This window comes from Pygocentrus nattereri, chromosome 12, assembly GCF_015220715.1.
Source record: "Pygocentrus nattereri isolate fPygNat1 chromosome 12, fPygNat1.pri, whole genome shotgun sequence".
NCBI lineage: Eukaryota > Metazoa > Chordata > Actinopteri > Characiformes > Serrasalmidae > Pygocentrus > Pygocentrus nattereri.
The window spans coordinates 22,428,747-22,452,693 of record NC_051222.1 but is presented as its reverse complement, the minus strand read 5'-3'; the positions used below and the strand labels follow the sequence as shown (position 1 = coordinate 22,452,693).

The window sequence follows — 23,947 nt, the reverse complement described above, 5'->3', positions numbered from 1 at the left end:
CGATGTCTAACAAAGAAGAGATTATGGATTACAACTCAGGAGTTGTGTTGTGTTGCGTCTCTGAAATTTTTGCAGCATTAGCTTAAATCCTTTATGAGGAGGCAAACGATCTAGGGTACCATTCTTATGTAGCCGGATGTTATCTGGTACAAAATATTTAGTACTGGCAAATGCTTCAGTGTCTTTGTACCATGTATGTATTTGGTCATCACAATTTACTGGCCCACAAGTACTAGGAACGTCTAGAGATATTTCAGACATATCCGCCTCAGATGTATTTTCAGGACGATACATTAAAATGACATGATTTCCTTTGAAAGCGCTATCTGAGAAAGAATGTGAAATTCTGTGGTGTCATTGCTGGTAATAAATAAGTTAATGAACATCGACCGTTCAATCTAGCGGGTAGTTCACTGAAAGCAGTGCTACTACATGATGTTTTGGGAATTTCCCCTAGAAATGGTAATGTAACCGAATGTTTTTCAACACACCAGGGTAATTTAAAAGGAATTATAATGTCTGTAATATATGATGGAGCATATGTTTGGTCACAAGTTATCATGCCAGGTGTACAACACTGAGTGGACTTTGGCCGAGTTACCTTGTGGCATGAACTGACATTGATATTTGGAACATTAGTATGTAACATGGTACATGTATCGCAGTCAGAAATAGCATGTCCAGACCATGCCAGTCCTGTGGATACACTTGCCGGCTGTGGGATACAAACATTTTGTCCTGGAAATAATGTTTGTCTTGTTAGATTGAATAAAGATTGAAAAGAGTTGTGACTGTCAACATTAGAGTAGGACTACCCAGGAATGTTGTGTATGTCATAAACAGAATGAAAGTTCTGAAAACAAAGTTCAGATTTATGTTGATCATCTTGGTCATGTGCGAGTTGGTGAGATTCCGCCTTTGAACTTGATCACTGATGATATTTTCTCCTGTTGAACACTCAGATGGTCATCTGTTAGTAGAACTGGAAGTATTCTTGGTTGGTTTAGGTTGTGTGATTCTTGGATTTTCACACTTTTTGTATCTGTAAAACAAAAACACCATCAGCAGTATCTTGTTGTCATAGTACAAAGAACATGGAGCATATTTGTGGATGTTTATTCTAAACATTGTAATCTGTGCCACCAGTCTGACCCTACCTCACCTTTTGGGTCCTAAGGTCCTAGCTGGAAGTGTGGAGATGCTAGTCATCATATAGGGGTATGGGTAATCTTCACTTTGGGGATCACCACTGCAGCCTACAAGCCAACAGTTCTGCCCCAAAGCCTTTCCAGTTAGGCCACCCATGTGTCCCTAAGTAAGGTGGTGGTGCAATTTTACAGTGTGAAACGTGTCCACACTTTTCAACCTTGACATAGAACTGCTTCAACCTTAACCAAGAGAACTTAGAACAGCCTTTTCCTTTTAGTCTCTGATGAAACAGCTGTGTGATTCTTATCATGACAGTCCTGACCAAATTGTATCTACTCCCCCCTTGAAGATTCATTCACACCTCACCTCTTTGGGGGGTTCTGCCAAACCTGAAGTGGAACTTCCTTGAAGCCTTGTAATAAAATTGCTTGCTTTTTCCTAACAAGCTCCAAACATAATGGAAGTTCACACTCATTAACATTATATAAAGAATGCATTGGCCTTAACAGCTGTAACAAATCACCAGATCATGTTCAATTTAGCCAAATGATGGACTAAATACTTATCTTAGAAGCTACACTGAAAACTGTCACTTCATGTAGTGAAAAAACACTCATCCTGCATTTTACAGTCTTTGAGACCATGTGACGAGACTCTTGCAGGACTGAGTCAAGACCTACATATGACGATGAATTTCATATGTACTTCTTGACTGGCCTGATGCATATTTGTTTCAATTTCTGTTTTATCAGAAACTTATCTAGACCCTACTTATCAACATAAACATGGCAGACTGTGATGAGCATGTCCTAATCTTACACTGTAGAGTCAATTAGCAGTTTGTTAATGCTATCCTTTAAGCCTATGTTTCAAACATGACCAAATATCAGTAATAGATATGTCTCAACATAATCTCATCAGTTAAGGATATCTGCTCATATGATTCTACTACAGGCATTTACAGTGAACGCAAACAGCAGATTCCCCTGGCCAAGTTGTGATCTTTAATTAACTGGAATTATTGAACTACTTCATTTTGAAAATCTGGCATTACTGCCATCATTAACAATGAGGGTTCAAACTCTTTTGAAGGCAAATGGTAAAACTGAAGAAACTTTTAGAAAACTGAGAGTAAAGCCAATTGCCACTTCTTTGGCAGTATTACATCTGCATGACCTGAACCAATAGCCACCATGGTCCTGCATGCAAAAACATGCAGTCATAAACCCATAAAACCATTAAAGGTACCTGCATGTTACACAGAACCCAATACAGCAGCCTTAGAACAGTGAAGGACTCATTTTTACCATGGCTAAAGTTATTAACTAGCTGGTTTATGATTCACATTAGTTTTTATCTACCATCTGTTGTCCTGCTCATTTATGATTGGCTATAAATACACTCCCACAGAAGCTATTGTTATTTTAATTGATCCTTCTCTGTGGGAATGGCAGAAAACCAAGTTGTTTTCTGGATTAGCTTTACAAGTTTATGTGCCACCATGAGGATGACCGCCCCACCCAAAGAGTTGGACTGAGTTTTCCCTAAACTCATTTTACTCTTTGCCTTTAACCTCTTCTTGCATGTGCAAGGACCAATTTTACCACAGTGGTGGCATGCATTATTATCTGTTCCCCTGCTTTGCTTACACCCTGAACTATGGGACACATGCTTTACCACAGTAGCTGTGTGCAGCTGGGCCACCTTAGCTTCTGAAGTCTCACCATCAGCTATTTGAGAGCACACCTTTATCTCGTGTGTCATTAGCATCAGAAAAGAATTTAAACCCATCACTTTAGGATGGCTGAATTCTTTTGCCATGTGTTCAGGGTGAAAAGGCGTTGGTTTCAAAGTTATTTCGTCCTGTCCATCTTTTAACTTGTTTTATCACTACAGGAGCAGCTTCCTGTACAGAGAGATCAAAAGTGTTATCCTCACTGTCCCTGGAAGACATGGATTGCCCTGTCTTGGTTTTAAAGTTATCTAAAGATGGATGTAATTGTTGTTTTGCTCTAGTTTCCTTCTCTTTTTCTAGGACCTCAACATTTGCTTCAAGGAGAACAAGCGAACGCTGTGTGTTTTCACTGAGCACTAACAGCAGCATGCTTTTAATGAGCATATTCTTCTTTTAATTGGTCAATCTTAGAACGCTGTTCTCCAATAAGCAAAGCATGCCACTCTCTGAATACCTGAACACACCCCTCAAAATCCTTTCTTTTTCACACATTTAGCTAGAACTGTGAAACACTGCTCCTGACTCCACTCTGAGCTTTCTGGAAGATCAAACTTTTTACACAGTTTAGCCTTTCGTTTTAAACAAAAGCTGTCTAGCATCTTTGTTAGGTCTTCCTCAAATGCACTTGTGTCTGCATATTGGGTAGATGTGGATTCTGTGTTAGGAGTGGAACCAGCCACACCTCTGGAAAACCAAACTCTGCTTCCTTTCTGCATTTTAAGTGCTGTTCTTTAAACTTGCACAATTACAAAAACAAACCAAACACAAAACAATAAAGTAGATCTGAACTCCTCCCCGAGACAGGATGCCACCTTGTGCTCTGATCAGGAACTGAGGAATTGGGACACACCTAATTCAAAGCAAACATTGTTGCTTGTGTAAATACCAGAACATATTTCTATATGTTTCTGCGCCGTTCCTAGATAATCGAGGAGAAAATCTACAAGAACAGATTTATAGAACTAAAACTCTCCCCTCTGTAAGAGACACCTTTCTACCAGGTATACGGCCGACAAACAGGAATAAGTCCTGCAACCTCTCCATACACATCATATGGAGGAATCCACATATAAGACAGACAACACTCCTACTCTGGCTGTGTGTGTTGTGTTTTGAGTTTTCTTTCACTCACCATTAGTGTGTGAGGTGAAGGTTCAGCATCTTTACAGCACAGAATTAGCCACCAGCAGACTGTCACCGGATTCTTGTTTTCCGTTCAACTACAGCAGATGTTTGCAGCATCGGATGTCTAAAAAAGCCGGAAAACCTTGCGGATCTCAGATCCCACCTTTGTCATCATAAAATCTGTTGACTTCTGCAGCAAGCATTTGTTTCTTGAAGAAAAACAGGAGTGGAGACTCGAGGAAAAAGAAGTTTAATAATGCGTGTCTTCCCACCAAACAAGTCTATTTAACTTAGACAACCATCAAACTTATAGTCACTCCACTAAAACCACACCCACTGGTTGTATCTTTGTCTAAACCACCCCAAAAGCCCCCCCCCCTACTTGATGGCTGGCTGCCTCTACCTTTGTAATTAAAATAGAGGTGTTGAGGTCCACCCAGGAATTTAGTTCCCCCCTTTGCTAGATTTGGAGGTACGGATAACCAGATGTCAAAATAGGCAAACCATCGGGAGTTGTTACATGACAAATGACCGCTCTCCAACACCCCCACACATTACCCAAGAAAAGACATAAAAAATGCAAATGAGATTACCCCAAATGGCGAAGGAAAACAGAAGGGAACAGAAGTTACAAAGTTAATAAAAGCAAATAAAACAAAAGTAAAATAATATTTAACACTGCCATGCTGTAGTCACATTCCTTCCTTCCTTCCTTCCTTCCTTCCTTCCTTCCTTCCTTCCTTCCCTCCTTCCCTCCCCTTCTTTCCCTTTCTTTCCTTCACTCCCTCCTTCCTTCCTTCCTTCCTTCCTTCCTTCCTTCCTTCCCTCCTTCCCTTCCCTTCTTTCCCTTTCTTTCCTTCACTCCCTCCTTCCTTCCGTCCTTCCTTCCCATGATGCAGAAAAGGCTTTTTAATTTCTCAAGTGTACTCTTACCTGTAGAGCTCCTCATCCTTTGTTAGCTGTCGGTACTTCGCTAAAATATTTTTTTGTAACATTTTTTTTTTTCTTTCTCAGGTGTTTGTGGCTAACCCCAACAAGACGCAGCCCATCGTAGACATACTTCTGAAGAACCAAACGAAACTCATCGATTTCCTTAGCAACTTCCAGAAGGACCGCACAGACGACGAACAGTTTAATGATGAAAAGACGTACCTCATCAAACAGATACGAGACTTAAAGAAACCAGCCTCCTAAACTTTAGCTAGCAATCGAGTTATTAAGCACCTCATCTTTTTACTGAGGAAAAATAAATGAAAAAAATCACAAAAATCTATTAACAATAATAATTATATTTAAAATCTTAAGACATTTGTCTTTTCTTAGTCACGAGGCTCGCGAGTGATAGTTTTCAATCACTGACCGTTCAGTTTTTTTTTGTTTTTTTTTGCTTTCTTTCATGAGCATTTTTCATTAGTTTCATCTGACTAGTGTGCCACGATAGGATGTTTAAAAAAAGAAAAAAAAGCAACCAATTTTGTTTCAGGAAGAACCAAAGGTTGTAGTAACCTCAAGAGAAGTGGGAGAGTCAGGACCTAAGAGAACGCTTCACATTTTCGTTTTAACATTCTGATTATTGTGTTTCCCGACAGCATTTACCACTCCAAATACTGTTCAGACACCCACAGTTCTGGCATGCTAAAGAAAGAGTTGCTCTTGTACATTTTGTAGACGATACCAGTAGAAGAATTGTAGGAAAGGAGGTTGCATTCCCCAATTATTTATAAAGCTTTTTTTAGGACTCCTTCTGTATTTAGAAGGTTCATTCCTGCATTCCTTTATTCTTTTTCTACACTATCCCCCCCCCCTTTACTCTGAAGCTTCTCCTGCACCTGTATGGCTTACTGCGTACTGACTCTCTGGGCTCAGAATTTGCTTGATTTCTCAAAAAAAATATATATATATTGCTCATGTAATCCCTTTTTAGTGTTTTTAAATAATTATTTTTAAGAATGATTTGATTATACCAGTGTTTTATTTGTTAGGTTTCTGAATGAAACAGAAGCGCAGTTCATCTTAATGTGTGCTTTAGTAATATATAGACCTAACCAAATTTCTTTTTTGTTTTGTTTTGAGTTATCAGATCACATATGTTTGCAAAACAGGGCGTGTAACCTTCTCGTTCTCTATTTCTACTTGATGACATGTTTACCTTTCGTGTTATTAAAAAAAACTGGTTTTAGTCTGAAAGTGGGTGCCATTGTAGAGAATATAAGACAAAATGTACTTTGGCATTTTCTGTAGTAGCTTCTTTTGCAGTGAATGGAGGGAGCATACAGAAAAATGAGCCTCTACAGGTATATGTCTCTTCTGTACTATAGCGCGCCATGTAGATGCAGCTATAGTATTTTGGTAGTACTGTAGTGCATTCAGTGCTATAGTATTCCTATAGCAGGTTTAATAGCCTCCTATAGGATCCATGTAGTAGCTTACTATAGTACATACTATACTTTAGTATCTCACTAATATTATTGTACAATTTTACGTTCTAGTACAACCTGCAGTACTAGAGTCATTCTGTACAGACATGCGTCTGTAGTACGACTGTATTCTTCTGTTCAGTAGCCATTATTTTAGCTGTTCATTTGTGGATTTGGCAGGCGAGACGTCGATTAGGTTTGTAGCTAAAACACAGTTGAGGACACGAACGTACAAAACAGGTGCCTTTTGTTGTGTTTTAATTGTATTTCTTTTTTTCCCTGGTGTTTATTTTGTATTTTATAAGAACAGATCTTTCTTAGGGGGAGCTTAATTTTGTTTTTTTGTTAATTTTCAAAAAAAAAATAAAAATATGTTCAAGTTGAGCATATTTGAATCGATTAAGCAGTGAACCTCTTTAACTCACTATATTTGAGTTATGCTGATGAAGAAAACTTTATTTCATTCTTTGCAGCTGCAGTTGATTGATTCAGTTGTATGATTGTCTGTGACCTAACCATTAGAGTAGCAAGATCAAGTGGGAAATGTATGCTGAGGTGGTCTCTGACCCATGTTATCACATATTACTTGCCAATTATGTGAAAATTAATGTTTCGTTTATATATATATATATATATATATATATATATATATATATATATATATAAAATATAATAATGCTGATATTTCACACTTCCATTTTTATGGTTTACTCTAAAATGTTGAGTTATTAGTTTTGTCCTTGAAAATAGACAAAAAAAAATGGACAGAATTTAAATTCAATGGGAAGAAAGGCCCCAACATATTCATTGCCAAATCTTTATTCTGAAGAAGAAATTCAAACGGTCACACTGTTTGATTCCCTTCCTCTTGCATTAATAGTGCAGATTGGGTGCAGGCTTTTCAGTATTGCGCAATGTAAAGCGAACCATGGAACATTTTAACCCTCCAGTAGGGTAACCATTTAAATATAGTAATGCGTCTGAGCCAAATTTATTGAGTATCTTCACACCTTTTACATGTAACTAAGAAACTGCAGTTTAAAAATGAAATGAAAATGAGCTACCATATCAAAACTGAAATTGTTTTCCATACCACATATGGTTGCATCCTTCTTAAATGCTAATTGTACCATATCACCAATAAACAAAAATTCAAGCATTACCGTTAATGTTTTTTTTTGTACATGTGCAAGATGTTGGTTCACATTTGAAGACGGTTGTAATCAGTTTATGATGATGATGATGATGATGATGATAATAATAATGTATATGATGGGGTAAAAGTCATGCTTAGTGCAGCTGCACAGCATAATCGTGTGCTGTTTGTTCTTTGAAGGTACAGTACAAACCTTGTCACTCAAATCATGTACTCAACTGAAATGCTTTTCTTCCATTACAAGGTAAGGGTGGGCGGTATGCCAAATATTTTAAAACTTGAATAGAATCTCACACTACACTGTATATCCTCATGATTGTTGAGATGGTTTGGACATGTGTTGAGGAGGAATAGTGGATATATTGGTCAAGGAATGTTGGAGATGGAGCTGCCGGGTAGAAGGAGAAGAGGTAGACCTCAGAGAAGGTTTATGGATGTAGTGAAGGTGGACATGGAGATGGTTGGTGTAAAAGTAGAGGAGGCAGTGGATAGGGCAAGATGGAGGCAGATGATCCGCTGTGGCGACCCCTAAAGGGAGCAGCCGAAAGAAGAAGAAGAGTGTGTGTGTATATCAAGCTCAAGTTAGCTTTTGAATTTTCCGTTCCAGCTTAAGTAGTGGTCCAGTTACAGTGAGGTGCCTTAAACATAGCATGGATTTTGAAAGTTGGCTAATATGAAGCCGACAAATTCACAAATTTAAGTCCTTAATCAACAAACGCCTCACACTTTTGCTTTAACTATTACTGAGCAGCACAGCGAAGCTATACAATGAGCCATTGGAGCTGCTGATCGTGTCTCATTGGCTGATCAGACACACACATCTGTGCTTCATTAACTTCACTAATGAGTGCACATTACTTAGTGTGTTAGCGGATTGGAACTCGAAAATAATAACACAGCGGGGAATCTCAGCCGTTTAGATGGCATTCATTAGTCGTCACTACAACCACAAATCAAAGGAAATGAAGTCAGTACACTCCGATACGCTGGTTAATGTGCTTTACACTTATGAAAAGTGTTTAAAAATGCCCTTTCCTTCATTTTCTGGATCGGTTGTGGCTTTGTTGTCTCATTACACACAGCAACAGCACTGCTGAAAAAGGATGCGACTAAAATGGTGTCGGCGCGATTGTGACGTCATGAGAATACTATCAGTAATCGGACTGGATCTTGTCTGTTTAATGACGCGTGCCATTATTCAGTGTTCTGGACGTTGTGTAGATCTCTGTGATAATACAGAAAAGCAAACTGTGACCTTAATTAGTACAATAATGATGTCATATCACCCACCCTTACTGGAAGGATAACGATGAAAACTCTGCATTAAATCTAAAACATAATATTTAACGGCCGGTTTAAGCATTAAGGTTAAATGAGGTAATTTCCTCTGAGAGCTCTTTCCTCTTGAAGTGTTTTCAGGTTAACATAGCTGGAGTCTTGTTGCCAGTGGAATGGACGGAGGGAATAGTTGTGAAATTTTCTTCATGTTCTCAGTCTCTTACTGCCCTGGCAGTCAGATTCCTCTCTCATTCTGTGTTTCAAGCAGCCATCTGCAAAGTAAAAAGATTGACAGAAAGACAGAACACCCATTGGTCTAAGAGAAGAACCAAAGGTCCATAATAATAATGTTCTTAAAATTTCCTATTAAATTTAGTCTTTTGGCCAGATAATATGACTGATATTTTTTAACGAAACAGCAGAACATTTCAAATTTTACAAATTTGATTTGATTACATGTAATTTTCATACTTTCATAATCAGAAAGTTCTGAAAAATGGGTCCTGTTAGTGTAGAAACTATATTCATAACTGAATATAGAAAATAGAGAATCTGAAATAATGAAATCACTTTTACAGCAAATCATTTCTTACTTGGTAAAGGTGGAGCAGCTTCTTCAGAAACATTTCTAGCCAGAGACGACTTCTGCCACTGAGAAAATACAGTAGTCACTATTAACTTTTATATTGCAAGTCAGGTCTGTTCAGGTGGTTGGATTCAGGTATTGTGGTCCACGAGGTCATATTGTAATACAAGACAAGCCTTGTGCAACAAGCATGTCATAAAATGACATTTTCTTTATAAATTCACCTCTAAAAACCTTATTTTCAACATGTTTTGTTCCTTCAGAGAAAACACATTAGCAAAGCATCATTTAAGTATCTGGAATAAAAAAGTTTTTAAAATTGTGCTGTATAACCTGATGGCTCAATGATACCTGAATCCAGTATAAAGAATAAATAATCTTGCCTCTTCAGTAAAATAAACAAACAGCATGGTATATTTTCATTTTGAATATAATCAATTATAAATTCAAACCAAGTTTACTACAATCATTAGTAAATGATGTATGTTTATAATGATGTTAAAGGGGAATACCTCTACTTTTTCAAAGTTTCTGCATAATTCAAATGTTGCTATGTAAACAAAGTAATTACTAGGGTTTGATTAGAAATGGTGCAACTCACACTTCTTCACAGTGGTGGTGAGAGGAACAAATGGCCGTGACAACAAATACAGCCACTTCATTCAAGTGACTACTGAACATCTGTGTGTGTCTTCAGAGTTTTTTTACATGTAAGGGGGCAGTCGTGGGCTGGAGATTAGAGAACTGGCCTTGTAACCGGAAGGTTGCCGGTTCGATCCCCAGTGCCGACAGTCCATGACTGAGGTGTTCTTGAGCAAGACATCTAACCCCCAATTGCTCCCCGGGCGCCATGGATAGGGCTGCCCACCGCTCCGATCCCTAGTGTGTGTGTATGTGGTGTTTCACTTCACGGATGGGTTAAATGTAGAGGTGGCATTTCCCCATTAGTGGGATTTTAAAAAGTAGCACTTAAACTTAATGCTGAAAGTGGTAAAAACTGGGAATCTGAAAAAATAATTCATTCTTTGGATACTATTTTTGCCTTACAACTCCCTACATGTACTTCCATGAATGTTTTTTTTTAATTTCAAAAATATGTTCTATGGGGGGGGTGGTGCAAAGAGTGGTGCTGTCACCACACAGCAAGAAGGGCCTGGGTTCAGGCAACCAATGTCCTTTCTGTCTGGAGTTAGCACAATCTCCCTGTGTCTGTGTGGGTTTCCTCTGGGTTCTTCTGTTTACTCCCACAGTCCAAAGACATGCAGTCAGGCAGACTGGACATGTTTAATTGCCCCTGAGTGTGAATGTGCTTGTGACTGTATATGTCTGTTTATCTGCTCTGCAATGGGCTGACCTGCCTTTTGTCCAGTGAGCACTCCAGCATCCCCTGCGACCCAGAAGGATAAGTGACTGTGTGCGTGCTTGCGCATGCGAACATTTCATAGTACAACCAGAGCCTAAAACTGTCTCAGGGTGGCAGGTTATTCATATATTATTAAATGCTTATTCATAAGCATTTCATGTAATATCTTTCTGTGAGGGAGCTTTTAGAGGCATTAAACCCTTAAGACATCTGTTTTTCTCATCACCACTGCACACCATTCTGACTCTAACTTTCTTTAGAATGAAGCATTGCACACTAAACCACTCTAAAGACTTTTCTGGCATCTTGAATTGTATTAAGCAGAAATTTTGTAATACAGCAAAGCATGTAAACATACAATGAACTTCTGCACTTGGCTGAGCTGAGTGAAGCGCTTGTAGGAGATGTCATGCTTGTCTTTCCCACTGTCCAGGTCAGCGGTGTAAACCTGCTTGATGCCTGCGCCTTTGATTAGAGGCACACATTCATCACATGGGCACTTAGTCACAAACAGCATGGTGTTCTCCTGCCCCCTCACCTCAGCACTCCTGCAAAGAGAGAACATTGTGAACTCAAAACACCAACTAACATCTCAACATGTACTCATTCTGAAAGACTGAATGGGATGTCAGTGCTAAAATATAGAAATTATCCTCAGTAGTTGGTTTCGTGCTGGCAGGAGAGTGATGTAGTGGTGTAGTGATCACTCTCAGAGCGGGTGGCTTCAAGACCCAATCTGCAAGCCAGCCAAGTTTACTCAGCAGGTGCTGGCTTATCAAATTTCTGCACTAAAATCAAATATCATTAATATTCTGCTCTTTGTTTTTTCTCTTTTGTTTTGTTTTGGGTTTCTTTAATCAAGACAATAATAATAGAGTAATAGAGAAACCCCATCAATTGCTGTCACTTGGGATTGGAATCCAAGTCAACTCCAAAATTTCTGGAATTGAACAGCTGTACTCATAGCGCTCGCAGAAATGTTTGCCACTGTGCAGTGTTGCTTCGAGTATAAACCTCACCTACAGCCTGATTTCTGGTGGTGATGTTTTATGTTCATACATACATGTCATGTGGTGAGCTAAGCAGAGTTTCATTAAGTTAGCCTAAAGCAGGGGTGTGGAAAACCGGTCCTGGAGTACAAGGTTCCTGAAGAGATTCCAGGTTTCGCAGGCGTGTTGTTGCAAGGAAATCACCAAAATCAACAGTCTTCAGTTCCCCAGCCACAGCCTAAGGTTTATAACAATCTCTCTTCAAGTTTATAGCAGTGATTACAGTGATTTTTCTTCAGGGTTAAGGTGCTCTTACTGCCCTGGCTAGCTTGTTCATTGGTAGCTGTTTAGGGACAACTAAAAAAAACCTTGGTTTGCATTGGGAGAGGCTCTTACTGAAAGAGCAGGGTGTAATTTATGAAAAGGTATCAAATATACCCCACTCCGACCTACATGAGTGAGTGAACAAGTGGGGTTCATGAGGTGCGTGACATCCTGTTGAGTGGACTGGTGCTGCCTTCTGAATGTATTACTCACATAAAAAGAGTAAAGATTCTTTATATTGTGCACCTTGAGTCTCACCTGAAAGTAAGTGCATTCTGTTCAGCATGGATGATGTACCGGTACTTGCGATGGCGCCTCTCCTCCTGCCTGGTGTCCATCTGCGGGAACTCTGCGTACTCTGAGCCTGCAGGGTAAGCATTATAACCACAGCCCACCAGGTACATGGCACCTGTACCGTCACACTCAGCCCGCTGGAGGAGAAGATATATAAAGAGACAGGCTGTTTTGTTTAATCATTCACAATTAAAGGAATACTTTAACCAGGCAATGCTAACATGAACAGCAATGAATAACCTTTCATTTCTGAGCAGAAGTGTTATTTATGAGTAGAAATGGTGATACCAAACCCTTAAAGGACGGACTACTCACTCTGTAGCTATCTTAGCAATGCTTTTGTATGGTTATTTCCAGTCATACAAGATTGTGCTCATATTTATTTAAAGGTAAGAAACCTATAAACCTGAAACTCCTGTCACTAAGAACAGGACACTGCAGAGAAGTTCATTAAGAACAATGCTTTAAAAACCAAACAAAACGTTGAACTGTGCTGGCTTTCTAGCATCACTAGAGAATATGGTGCCTCTATAGTAGACCTACAAGCACCATTACAAAATACCCACTTACCAATATAGCATACCAGTGCTACACTTTCAGAGTCTATGAATTCAAGCCTTAAATATCTTTTAAAATCCTGGAACACTGGAGGAGCTGTTAACATTTGGAATCAACATTAAAAAAAAAAAATTCTTCCAGTGTGTGTGAACACTTTCAACTTACCCATCTGTCCTCAGCCCAAATGACTGTGCCCACGCCCACTTTAGGATCTTCTAAATTTCGGCAAAAAAGGAGAAATTAAACCTCAAAACTTGTTTTTACAGAGTGGAAGTCACTGGTTTCAAGCAAGTCTTATTTTCTCTTTACAATAGGACCCTATTGCTCCAGGGAAGCAATTATGTAGTTCGCCAGACTACTTTACATTTTCCACCTGATTTCTACCATCGCTAAATTCTCTGCTTATTCTTCTTCAGGCATCAGCATATATATACATATGTATATATGCTGATATATACACTCATTCAGTTGTTTGGTAGCACAAATAGCTAATCAGCCAGTCACATGGCCGCAACTCAATGCATTTAGACATGTAGCGGCAGTCAAGACAACTTGCTGAAGTGCAAACCGAGCATCAGAACGAGGAAGAAAGGGGATTTAAATGACTTTGAACGTGATATGGTTGTTGGTGCCAGACGGGCTGGTCTGAGTATTTCAGAAACTGCTGATCTGCTGGGATTTTCACGCACAACCATCTCTAGGGTTTACAGAGAATGGTCTGAAAAAGAGAAAATATCCAGTGAGCGGTCAGTTGTGTGGAGGAAAATGCCTTGTTGATGTGAGAGGTCAGAGGAGAATGGACAGACTGGTTCGAGATGATAGAAAGGCAACAGTAACTCAAATAACCAACCAAAATCTCTGAGGAATGTTTCCAACACCTTGTTGAAAGTCTGCCATGAAGAATTAAAGCAGTTCTGAAGGCAAAAGGGGGTCCAATCTTTTACTAGCACCTAGTAAATTATTAGTACCTAATAAAGTGGGCAGTGAGTGTGTGTGTGTGTGTATATATTTTGCCCATTCTAAAAAGTAAAAAAAAAACTAGTGACATAATAATGTCTCACATTGTAAAAATAAAAAATGTTAATGTGAGTATAATATATATATATATATATATATATATATATATATATATATATATATATATATAGTCCTATCTGGCATATTTTCCATGGGCCTCCAGATATGGACAGCTGAGGCATTGCTGGGATTCAAACTCACAATCTCCTGATGTTGGGATGAATTAGAATGTTGCACTACATGAAACTATACTGTGCTTTAAAGTTAAAACAACAAATATTTGTAGACACAAAATCTAGGCTTCTTCATTTGTTTCTGTGTGGGGCAGTAGACAAGGCTGTCACCCCAACAGGAGGTTGTGAGTTTGACAAAGCCATCCATAACTGTGTGCACCCAAGAGGAAAAAAGTCTAGCAGGATTGTGTGTTGAACAGTTCTGGCTAGTGGACAAGTTGGGTATGAAAAAGGTAAATAAAATGAAAGTTATCTGAGCTGCAGAACTAAAAAAAAAACAGAACTTCCGACTCATACTTTTGACTTGGCATCATATAAATCATATACATTGCATACATTGTATACAAACAGGCCAAAAACTCCCCGGCACCTTACCTGTTCTGTACGCCAGCAATGTGGCCTGTATGATACAGTGTCGTACAACGTCTTGAGGCAATGTCTTATGACTATTAGTTGTGGGTTCTGTCTCATAGAACCCATATTCATGTTCTAGGACTGGAACACTGGCAGCCACACAGGCCAGAACTTTAATCAAGTCTTTCATGTGTTGCCGCAGTGTACTGACATGCGGTTCAGTGCAGAAATTCTCCAGACCCATCTTACTGAGCAGCTCCCTGTGCTGAACCTCATCCTCTATGAGGAACGTCCTAGAAAAGTCATCCCAGTTCCTCCAGCGTTCCTTCCTAAAGAGGTCACCGATGTCCAGAGAAGGGTCATCCACTGCTATTGTACCCAGGAAGTCACTGTTCTGGGACTTCTCCTCTACATATTGAAGCATGGAGCTGGCTAGAGTCTGCAGGAGCACACAGATGTGAGGCCTACTGTTGGACTTCAATCTCTCAGCAGCTAGAGCATCCAATGTGGCCTCCTCGAGATGGGACTGTGCAACACTGCTTCCATCAGACAGCAGGCTTATCTCAGCATCAGCAGGCCAATACGATATTCTATTTACACCAGCTGAGAGAGATACAAGGAGTAACAGAAAGGGAGAGGAAGAGAAAGAGAGAGACAAAGAAAGAGATAAATGGCAAACACCTAGGGTAATGATCTCTCAGCTCTGCATATCACTATAGTGACAGCATAATGACAAGGCTTAACAACGTCATGGCTCCTGAATCACTGTTAAACGTGTTTATTGATATACCATCCAAAAATGGTCAAAAACTTCCATAAATTCCTAGTAGAGCACAAATAACAAATGAAACTCTGTCATGTTATTGGTTTACTATGGATTATTACATGCCTACAGCTAATATGGGTCAACAGCTATTACTGGCCAACAGTTCCACAACAGTCGTCATGAATTCGCAGATATTCTAAATGGCGTTAACTCAATATTAGCTTCTTTTAATACCTTCAATTGAAATGTACTGCAGCCTTGTCATGGATAACAGTGATGTGTCAGTAGACAAGCTACCAATACTGCAACAAGGTGTGAACCCATTAAAATACATTATCCTGTAAACTCCCCCTCTATCAGTTCTAACTTTAAAACAGCCACCGCAATTCATTGTTTCCTTTCTCAGCCTAACCACATTTAACTTGATAACTAAGTAGAAAAAGGTAATTCATAAATGCTAATCTGGCTTCAGATAGTATTGTACCATATGTTATCAGCAATGTTAACACAAAATATGCTATTGCACAGAGTTTCCCTCCTTTAATAAACTCAGTGATAACTATAGAAACATACAGGCCTATGCATAGCTAATGTGCTAACCTAAATGTTGCCATAGCAACTCAGCCTTTCACTTTGTCACCTACCTAGTTAATATTCATATATAGACCAGAAACTAAAGGCTCATTTAAAAAAATGGCTAACAGCAAAAGTATTTTTGATGCAACTGTCCTTCATAACAGCCTTGGGCAGATCACTGATATTCAAAATAATGCAAAATAATAAGGCATAATATGATGCAAATTATTGTTCTTTTAATTCTCTTCTACATGCCACATGAAGTTTGTTATAGCTTGACTTTTATTTAATGACTTCCTTTATACAGTCATTCTAAAATATGGGTGTACAGATGTATACAATAGAAAAGATGCACATGATTACAGGCTGTGTCAAAAGAACATCACCTACAAATTCAAACTCCACACAGAGTGGTGGGTTACACAATTTGAGTGGCACTTGGAAACACAGATGTTTTCCCTGCCAAGAAATGTTGGGGAATATGCAAATGAAATAAAAACATCAGTACTTCTGTTCCACCTTCCAGTAGAGAATAAAATGGAGGAGGTTGTCCAGGTGAAGGTTGCCGATATGATATTTTGGTTTCCAACCAAATAAACATGAGACCCAGTGAATATTGACTGTGTTACATGCAGACTGAAAAGAATATAGTCTGTCCAGTATGTCCAGTTTGTCCATTGTTGAGTGTTATTGTTATCATTCTTATTATTATTATCCATCCATCCATCATCGTTGACCGCTAGTCCAGACAGGGTCACGGTAGCAGTTGGGAGAGCATAGAATCCCAGATGACCCTGTCCCCCGCAACTTCCTCGAGCTCATTCCCGGGGACCCCAAGCCACTCCCAGGCCAACTTGGAGACATAATCCCTCCAGCGGGTCCTAGGATGACCCCGGGGTCTTGTCCCGGTAGGCTGTGCCTGGAACACCCCCACCGGGAGGCGTCCAGGGGGCATCCGGATCAGATGCCCGTACCACCTCAGCAGGCTCTTCTCAATGCGGAGGAGTAGCGGCTCTACTCTGAGCTCCTCCCGGATGACCGAGCTCCTCACTCTATCACATAGCGTGTAGCACGCCACCCGACGAAGAAAGATAATTTCCACCGCTTGCATTCGTGATCTCGTTCTTTCGGTCATTACCCACAGCTCATGACCATAGGTGAGGGTTGGGATGTAGATCGACTGGTAAACAGAGAGCTTCGCCTTTTGGCTCAACTCCCTCTTCACCACTACAGTCCGGTACAGTGACCGCATTACTGCTGCCGCCTGTCCCAGCCTACGGCCGATCTCACGATCCCTCTTCCCGTCACTCGTGAACAAGACCCCAAGATACTTAAACTCCTCCACCTGGGGCAGGTCCTTTCCCCTTACCTGGAGTGGGCATGCCATCCTTTTCTGGACCAAGACCATGGACTCAGACTTGGAGGTGCTGATCCGCATACCAACCGCTTCACACTCAGCTGCAAACCGCTCCAGCAGGCATTGGAGGCATCCATTTGATTCCGCCAAAAGAACAACATCATCTCCAAATAGCAGAGATGCCACCCTCCGGCCTCCACACATAATGACCTCCTGACCCCGGCTACGCCCTTACACTCTGTCCATGAATATCATGAACAAGAGTGGAGACAGAGCACAACACTGGCCTCTGATCTCTCAGCACTGTATATCACTATAGTGACGGCATAATGACAAGGCATAACAACGTCATGGCTCCTGAATCACTGTTAAACGTGTTTATTGATATACCATCCAAAAATGACCAGAAACTAAAGGCTCATTTAAAAAAATGGCTAACAGCAAAAGTATTTTTGATGCAACTGTCCTTCATAACAGCCTTGGGCAGATCACTGATATTCAAAATAATGCAAAATAATAAGGCATAATATGATGCAACCAACCACTTCACACTCAGCGGCAAACCACTCCAGCAAGCACTGGAGGCATCCATGTGATTCCGCCAAAAGAACAACATCATCTCCAAATAGCAGAGACACCACCCTCCTGACCCCGGCTACGCCCTGACACTCTGTGCATGAATATCACGAACAAGAGTGGAGACAGAGCACAACCGTGGCGGAGTCCAACGCTAACACTGAAAGAGTCTGACTTAATGCCGAGTATACGGACACAGCTCTCACTCCGGGAGTACAGAGATTGGATAGCCCAGAGTAGTAGCCCCGGCACCCCATACTCCCTGAGGACCTCCCAGAAGATATCTCGAGGAACATGGTCATAAGCCTTCTCCAAGTCCACAAAACATGTAGACTGGGTTGGCAAACTCCCATGCCCCCTCAACAATCTGTGAGAGGGTGAAAAGTTGATCCATTGTTCCACGGCTGGGACGGAATCCACATTGTTTCTCCTCAATATGAGGTTCAACAATCAGTCGGAGTCTACTTTCCAGCGCCTTTGCATAGACTTTCCCAGGGAGGCTGAGCAGTGTGATACCCCGATAATTGGCACACACACCCTCCGGTCCCCCTTTTTAAAAATAGGGACCACCACCCCAGTCTGCCAGTCCAAGGGTACTGTTCCTGAGGTCCATGCAATATTGCAGAGGCATGTTAGCCATGACAGCCCCACAATATCCAGAGCCTTAAGCATTTCTGGACAAATCTCATCCACCCGCGGTGCTTTGCCACTGAGGAGCTTACCAACTACCTCAGTGACCTCCACCAGGGAAATGGAACTTGACACCCCAGAAGCCTCTGGCCCTGACTCCCGTGAGGGAGGCACGTCTCCCGGATTAAGAAGTTCCTCAAAGTGCTCCTTCCACCGACCGACAATATCCTTATTCGAAGTCAGAGTTTCTCCACCCTTGCCGAATACAGCTTAGGTGCAGCCACCCCGACCCCTCCTGAGTCGCTGGACAGTTGTCCAGAACCTCTTTGAGGCCGAACAAAAGTCTTTTTCCAAGGCCTCACCAAACTCCTCCCATGCCCTGGATTTTGCTTCTGCCACCGTTGCAGCTGCCACCTTTTTAGCCTGTTGGCTAAATCTATCTGCTGAATCGGGAGTCCTTCGGGCCAACCAGTCCCTAAAGGCATCTTTCTTCAGCTTGACGGCCTCCCTCACCACCGGTGTCCACCAGGAGGTTCTTGGGTTACCGTCCCGACAGGCACCCACAAGCTTTTGGCCACAGCTACGCCTGGCAGCTTCCACAATGGAGGTTTTGAACAGGGTCCATTCAGACTCCATGTCCCCTACCTCCTCCGGGACATGAGAAAAGTTCTCCTGGAGGTGGGAGTTGAAATCATTCCGAACAGGGGCCTCTGACAGTCGTTCCCAGCACACCCTCACTATTTGCTTGGGCCTACTGGATCTGACCATCAGTCTTCCCTGCCGTCTGATCCAACTCACCACCAGATGGTGATCAGTTGACAGCTCAGCACCTCTCTTCACCCTAGTGTCCAGAACATATGGTCCCACTCAAATGAAACAACAACAAAGTCAATCATTGACATTTGACCCAAGGAGCTCTGGTACCATGTACACTTATGAACAAACTTGGTCTTCGTTATGGACAATCCATGCCTGGCACAGAAGTCCAATAACAGTGCACCATTCGGGTTTAGATCAGGCAGGCCGTTCTTCCCAATCACGCCTCTCCAGGTCTCCCAGTCATTGCCAACGTGAGCATTGAAGTCTCCCAGTAGGACTATGGAGTCTGTAGGCGGGACCCTTTCCAGAACCCCGCCCACTCGTTCCAAGAAGGCCAAATACTCTGACCTGTTGTTTGGTTCATAAGCACAGACAACAGTCAGAGTTTTCCTCTCTGCGATTTTAATTCACATTGAGGCGACCCTCTCGTCCACTGGGACGAACTTCAACTGCATGGTCACCAGCCGGGTACTCGTGAGAATCCCCACACCCGCCCGGCGCCCTGAGTAGGAGAGAGACCAACCCCTATCCAGGAGTTTGGTTCCAGAGCTGACACTGTGGGTGGAGGTGAGCCCAGCTATATCTAGTTGGTACCTCTCAACCTCCTGCACAAGTATATATATATATATATATATATATATATATATATATATATATATATATATATATATATATATATATATATATATATACACTGCTCAAAAAAATAAAAGGAACACTCAAATAACACATCCTAGATCTGAATGAATGAAATATTCTCATTGAATATGAGAATGTTGAATGTGCTGACAACAAAATCACACAAAAATCATCAATGGAAATCAAATTTATTAACCAATGGAGGCCTGGATTTGGAGTCACACACAAAATGAAAGTGGAAAAACACACTACAGGCTGATCCAACTTTGATGTGATGTCCTTAAAACAAGTAAAAATGAGGCTCAGTATTGTGTGTGGCCTCCACGTCCCTGTGCTTTAAGACATCTATAATTAGGCACTTGAGAACTGGGTTTGAATCGCTATGATAAGATTGATAACTTGTGAGATAATTCTGCAGATGACAATCATTTATCTAAATTTATAATATCCAAGCTTCTTCATAATCTCAATTAAAACAGCTGAGTTAGCAGTGCTAGCTCACCATTGATGATCATCTTGAGGCAGGTTGAACACGGCTTTCTGGAGAAGTAGAGGTCACACCCTTTTAGCCTGGGTCCATGTCTGATGACCGCTACCTGTCCTGCATGTAGGTCAGGTCCAGAGCAGTGCAGGCCCAGCACTCTCTGCTCATGAACCACCACCAGACCAGTGTTTCGGGCCTGCAAGTATCACATTACACTCCATATTCATCAAGCATTCCAGCATAGGAGCTAATCAAGGATCACTCTCCTGACAAGGGCTGGCACAAGGTCTATGTGTTTTACACATGGTTTATGATAAAGACTGGACTGTAATGTCTCCCAACTCCAGTCTACTAGTCCACGTATTTCATGGATCCCCACAGCTTAGTCATAACATCCATGCTAACATTAGCTAATGATAAAACTACAGGTGCACAGGAAACAGACCTATGCACCATACTTCAGCCCAATGTTGCCTGAGTCATGGTTCCACAACACAAGAAATAAGACTAACATCCATAACGTAATTACATATTTACAAATGCACATGTTCTGATTTCATATGTTCAAATTGTTTTTTTATTCATGCAGAATATAAGCAAAGTGCTCAATTCTGTTTTGTGTCTATTGAAGTAAGTAAATTTGCTAGCTAGCTAGTATGTTAACTATGGGCTACACAGTAAGAGCAAAAAACATAAGGCCAATGCATCACATATGATGACAAAGCAACTACAGATTGAATAAAGTATGCTATACTCTTGACTTCCCAAAACCTCACAACTGTTTGCATTGCAAAGTTTGCTTAGCTAACTGACTCTAGGATCTTAAACATGACCACAGGAACCCTTCTTTAGGTTTTGTTGATTTATAATATTAAGGTTTGATGTATCATATAAAGAGCTGAGGTAATGCATGGCCCTGTGAACAATCCTCGGAACATCGGTGACCCCTAATGTTACATTTGCTAAAGACTGTTGCTCCAGATGAAAGCATCTGCTAAATGTGTACATTTACAACTTAGCTGTGTAAAATGAGTTGATGATCTACAAAGTTTTAAGAGTCTTTCACTCACTGCACATTAGTGTAAATGTTTTAAAAAGAAAATTATCTCAATGTTGTTGGAAATGGTCACAATGTTAATTATCTGTTGTCATTATCTGCCCGGTTCCGGTGAATCCCTAGATAAAGCAATTCATAAGCTGTCAGAGCAGAAGAACATAAGGCAAACCTGAAATGCAGATGGACTACAGAACTCAACAAGGTCAGAAGAATAATACTTTACTCACAGATCCATTATCCTGTCTCTGAGATTTCCTATTGGGGAAAAGTTCCATCCAAAGACTCAACAATGTGAAGAGGTTAACTTTGGACAGTCTCGGTCCAGGGCCTGAAAGAGAGGTATGTTTCATGAGCCACTGTTAAAGGGGACACCACTGTTAAAGGGGACACCACTGTTTTTTTTTTAACTTTCTGCATAACAGAATGAGGATCTGTTCACAGTGGTGGTGAGAGGAACCAGACATCTGAAGTAGTTAAGGCCTTCTGTAAGTTACGTCACAGGACGCTATTGCATGAAATAGTTATAAATACACTGTCTGAAGTGTGAGACTTTATTTTATGGTAGTTTGTAGATATGATTTTGGTGTCAAAAGTATTTTAAATGCATTCAGGATAGAGAAGTACATGGAGGGCATTGTTAGGCAAAACAAAATCCCCAAAGAAAACATATTTTTTCAGATTGCCCACAATTTTCCGATTAACAACATTACATATAACAATACCTGAGACGTGCAGATTCACCTGTCATGTTGCCTGGTTAAGAAAGCGGCTATATTAAGCGGATATATATTTGCGTTGTAGATATTGTGACCCCTGGTTTCTATCACCACCACTGTAATCTAAGTCTGCAAGTTTCGGTACAATGAACCATCTGAACATTCTGAGTGACATTCTGGATTTCCTCTTTACTGAGAGTAGTCTGAACATGTTTTTAATGTAATTTTCTAAACTGCAAACATGATAACTACAGGTTTGTGTGAACCTGAGCAGGAGTCACATATCATGCATTGGATTGACTAAGTTGATGATTCAGATAAGAGCGAACAGTCTGGAAATGCACTGACAAATGAACACAATGAATAATTTATTTAAGCAGTAGCTACATGTTTTATAATAAAAGTTCATACACACACACACACACACACACACAATGAGATACACAAATTTGGATGTAAACAGAACCTAAAACACATTCTTTCTTTTTTTTTAAAATGACCATTTCAATAAGAATGTGCAATAAAAATGCAATGATGTGCAAATCATTTAAACCTATCTTATTTTATTGAAAACCGTACAAAGACAACATTACAAAGGTTGAAACTGAGAAATTTTATTTTACACACACACACACACACACACACACACACACACACACACACACACACACACACATATATATATATATATATATATATATATACACACACACACACACATTATTAACCTAACTTCTAAGCTCAACAGTAACAAATCAGGACATCTCAGCCTTGAATCAGAACTGATTTCAGTTCGAGCTGAACGACCCCAAGTGACAAATGTGAGACCCGACTGTCAGGTTGGTCAGGTTGCCAAGTGTTTTGCCCTTTGACATCTTTCGGGTTTAAGCCTGTAAGACGCACTCACTTATAATTATATAATATATAATTAAACCGGTAAATGTTGTAACCTACAGTTTCACCGTTACTGAAGGCCTAATGATGGAATGAAAGGTGAAAGGTCTGTCTGTCTGTCTGTCTGTCTCACCCCGCACTCTGCCGCTGTCTGTCTGAGTGCTGCGCTCCTTCACGTCGGCGCTGTCTGCGCGCTCTGAGCCCAGGCCGTTCTCCTCGAGCTCTGGGCGCAGACTCGTGCTGTGCGGAGCTGCCATTCAGTCTCAGCCGCTGATTCTGAGTTTGTCATCCGCTCAATTCCGTCCTGTGAGCTTATCACTGCATTTCCACATCACCCTCTTCCTATTTTGTTTGACGTCACGCAGTAGGAGGAGCTCTCAGGTCACCTTTAAATCGGGGTTGCCAGATACCGCTCACATGAATCCCCACGCAGCAGCGGGGAAAGCCTCGCACCGGTTGACTCGATTAAGATTCCCGTTTACTCTTCTCTGGCCACCCCTTCATACAGAAAGCCGTTTATCTCCTAAACTACAATTTTTTAATAGCTAAAGTTAAATTTGAAGAAGTACAGTGATGATAAGTGAAACCTTTTCTAGTATTTTAGTATTTAAACGACCATTCATTATTAAAATATACACACCATTAATTACGTTTTAACGTGTTCTTATTTAACGGGAACACCCGAAAAAAACGAGTTTGAAATTCTTAGATTATAAAAATTGAATTAAAATAGTTCTCACTTCTTGAAATTTCTCACAATAAAAAATAACTTTACATGGAAAACTTTGATTTAGTCATTGCCTTTACAAAAAGGATTTTTTATTTTGCATATTTGCAATTTTGAAACTTATAAAA

General features: G+C 40.6%; 2 protein-coding genes across 2 annotated transcripts in view; one reads left to right on the top strand and one right to left on the bottom strand.

The window, feature by feature from the left end:
- cab39l (calcium binding protein 39-like) overlaps positions 1-6,876 on the top strand; it is a 25,595-nt gene extending 18,719 nt beyond the window's left edge. The window contains exon 9 of the mRNA XM_017699043.2: positions 5,024-6,876. Coding sequence (XP_017554532.1) covers positions 5,024-5,203 — 180 coding nt within the window. The 3' untranslated portion in view covers positions 5,204-6,876. The remainder of the gene's footprint in view (positions 1-5,023) is intronic.
- A 1,190-nt stretch (positions 6,877-8,066) lies between these two features.
- On the bottom strand, positions 8,067-23,439 carry cdadc1 (cytidine and dCMP deaminase domain containing 1). Its single transcript, XM_017699041.2, has 9 exons — positions 23,226-23,439; positions 21,710-21,810; positions 20,444-20,621; positions 14,600-15,181; positions 13,140-13,189; positions 12,381-12,553; positions 11,168-11,357; positions 9,454-9,511; positions 8,067-9,132 (listed from the first exon to the last, which is right to left on the bottom strand). Exons 1-9 carry the CDS (start codon positions 23,347-23,349, stop codon positions 9,065-9,067), a joined length of 1,524 nt encoding a protein of 507 aa, XP_017554530.1. The 5' UTR covers positions 23,350-23,439; the 3' UTR covers positions 8,067-9,064.
- Positions 23,440-23,947: the final 508 nt, after the last annotated feature.